Below are 2,572 nucleotides of genomic sequence, written 5' to 3'. Positions count from 1 at the left end.
TAATTTAGCAATAATTAGCGTAATCCTTTGCTTAGAATTTAAAATTTTGTTTAGTAGACTAAACTACTAAAATCTTCATACGTCGTTTGTTCATTTTTCCAATTTATGTCCAAAAATATTTTGTATTAGGGCTTTGAAGCGGAAAGGTAGGATTTGTGAGGAGATCACGCAATGGTGTTTTGGTGAGTGGTTCTAGTGGTTGGGGTCATGGTTTCGTTAGGGGGGAGGTCTAAATTGGGGAAGAAGTTGGATGCGAAAATTTTGTTTGAAATAATGGTGAAGAAATAGAGTAATGTGTGCCATGAGCGTGAAGTTTGCGGTGGTGGATGGTTACCAGTGTTTGTCCTGAGTGTAGGTGACGATAGTGTTTGTTTGTGAGTGTAATTGTATATAATAGAGGTACAATTAAACGACTTTTAAAAATTAATTAGAAAACTTGAGATTATATAAATACTCCTCATTTAACATAGCACAACTGACCTCGTTAGTGAACTGGATGAAATAACAAGAAAATGAACCCGTTTTGACATAAATCTTTAAAAATACTTCTTCCCAAAAGTGATCAAACCATTGAGACAATTTTGCCATTTTACTCTATAAATTTATAATATTATTATTTATTCAGGGTATTTTAGTAATTTTATGTTAACCTAACAGAAATACATAATTAGTTATCGAATTTAGTGAATTGGACTGAAATGGCAATATATATATATATATATATATATATATATATATATATATATATATATATATATATATATGAAAGTATGATGACGGAAATGCTAGAAAAAACTTTTGAACAAAAATAACAAAAGTGACCAAATCACATACATAATTTTGACTTGGCAGGTTACGTACTCTTTTTAGTATTTTACGACTATGTAATCCTATCATGGTTTTGAGGCATAAAACATGTGTTGACATCAAATCTTTTTAAAATCATGTGTAGTGGATGGAGTCCCTATGGAAGTGTTACGAGTAATGTGGCGTCACGTCACCATATGGGCTTTATGGCTAAAATGGATGTAGTGGATGGAGTTCATATCAATCGTTACCTTATTATTATCTATTATTTATATTTTATAAAAAAAACAGATAATAATCCACCGATCACATTCCACCCCCCCCCCCCCCCCCACACACCACCACCACCCAGCGTTATATAGGAAGCGGCCACCCCTCCATAAAGACGGTGTTTCTGGCGCTTTGAGGCTCTATAGGAAGGATGATGTCTCCCTACAAATGGTCTAAGTAATGCCATGTGGCTCCCAACAACATTTGACAACTATAACTACCATGGAAAACGACTATCTTAAAGACCATGCGATAAACAAAAGGTAGTAAACATCAAAATGTTATAGTTTCATGTGAAAATACACACACAAATATTTGGCTATTTAAATAAATTCAAAGTGTTTTTAACCTCTACGTGAAGCGTAAAAAACCATTGATATGATAAGTTGTTTTTCTCTAAAAACAAGTTGTTTAGTTTTTTCTATTTTATTTTCATATTTTAGAAAGATGTTCATGTTATGCATTACATAATTATCATTTTTCTCATACCGGTTTAGAGCAATAATTACTTTTCTCATTTTATGTTACCGATAAAATGAAAATGATAAACTTAATTTTATACGAAAAATTTTGATAATATTTGTAACTATGGTGTATAATACGAATTTACACAAAAACATATAAATGATTTACATTTATAAATTTTAACAACAATGCCCAATACAAAATATTACCCAAAAAGAAACACAATAGAGAAATTAAACTACAATCAAAACATTACCAACTCAATGGACAGGACCCCATTTTCTTTTGTTGCTTCAATTCCTGATAAAAATTCTTAATGAACTCCTCTGCTGCCTTATCCACCTGTAGAGCATCCTCCTCCATGTTATTCTCCGGGAACGGTGAGTCCGTCACCTGCAGCTCCCGAACATTAAGACTCCCTCCGAACCCTAATATCGTCAATGGAGATTTTTCGGGTGTCACCAATGTCCCCGCCTCATGGTGCCTATGTGACTGGTTGTATGAACAACTGGTTCCATAGGAATAATAATAATGGCGGTTGGTTTTACGTTTAGTGTGAAAATGTGGGCTAAATTTGTATTCAATGGGAGTGATGAAGGTGGTGTGGATGTTGTTAGGGTGGCAAGTGAGGGTGGAAGAGAGTGTTTCGTGTTTAATGAAGAGGTTTTCGATTGCTTTTCCAGCGAGTTTGGTTGATCTTTTTAGCATCATGTGAAGTTCAAACCATGGAATGCTTTTTAATGATCTTTTCTTATGCATGTAGAGAATTGCTCTTATTATTCCAAAAAGCTTCTTGGCCGTCATTGATGTCCTTTGTTCCATATCCAATTTTGGTTTTGGGGGGGGGGGGGGGGGGGTGGTATGAAATACATATATAAGTGGTGTGTGTATATATAGGCCATATATATAAAATGAAAAGAGATAGGTGAAATACTGAAATACTTAATTTGGTTGGTATGGATTATAAATGCAAGTATGATTTTTGACACCTTTAAAACGTAGACAAATCACCTTCAAAATTAATATGTGA

General features: G+C 33.7%; 1 protein-coding gene across 1 annotated transcript; it reads right to left on the bottom strand.

Annotated features, from left to right (window-relative positions):
* Positions 1 to 1,794: 1,794 nt before the first annotated feature.
* On the bottom strand, positions 1,795 to 2,346 carry LOC143606815 (uncharacterized). Its single transcript, XM_077082458.1, has one exon. The coding sequence runs from the start codon at positions 2,344 to 2,346 to the stop codon at positions 1,795 to 1,797; it is 552 nt and encodes a 183-aa protein (XP_076938573.1).
* Positions 2,347 to 2,572: the final 226 nt, after the last annotated feature.

This window comes from Bidens hawaiensis, unplaced genomic scaffold, assembly GCF_021521415.1.
Source record: "Bidens hawaiensis isolate Kalapana, Puna unplaced genomic scaffold, B.hawaiensis_p1.1 tig00077358_1, whole genome shotgun sequence".
Classification (NCBI taxonomy): Eukaryota; Viridiplantae; Streptophyta; class Magnoliopsida; order Asterales; family Asteraceae; genus Bidens; species Bidens hawaiensis.
This window is presented reverse-complemented; position numbering and strand designations above follow the sequence as displayed.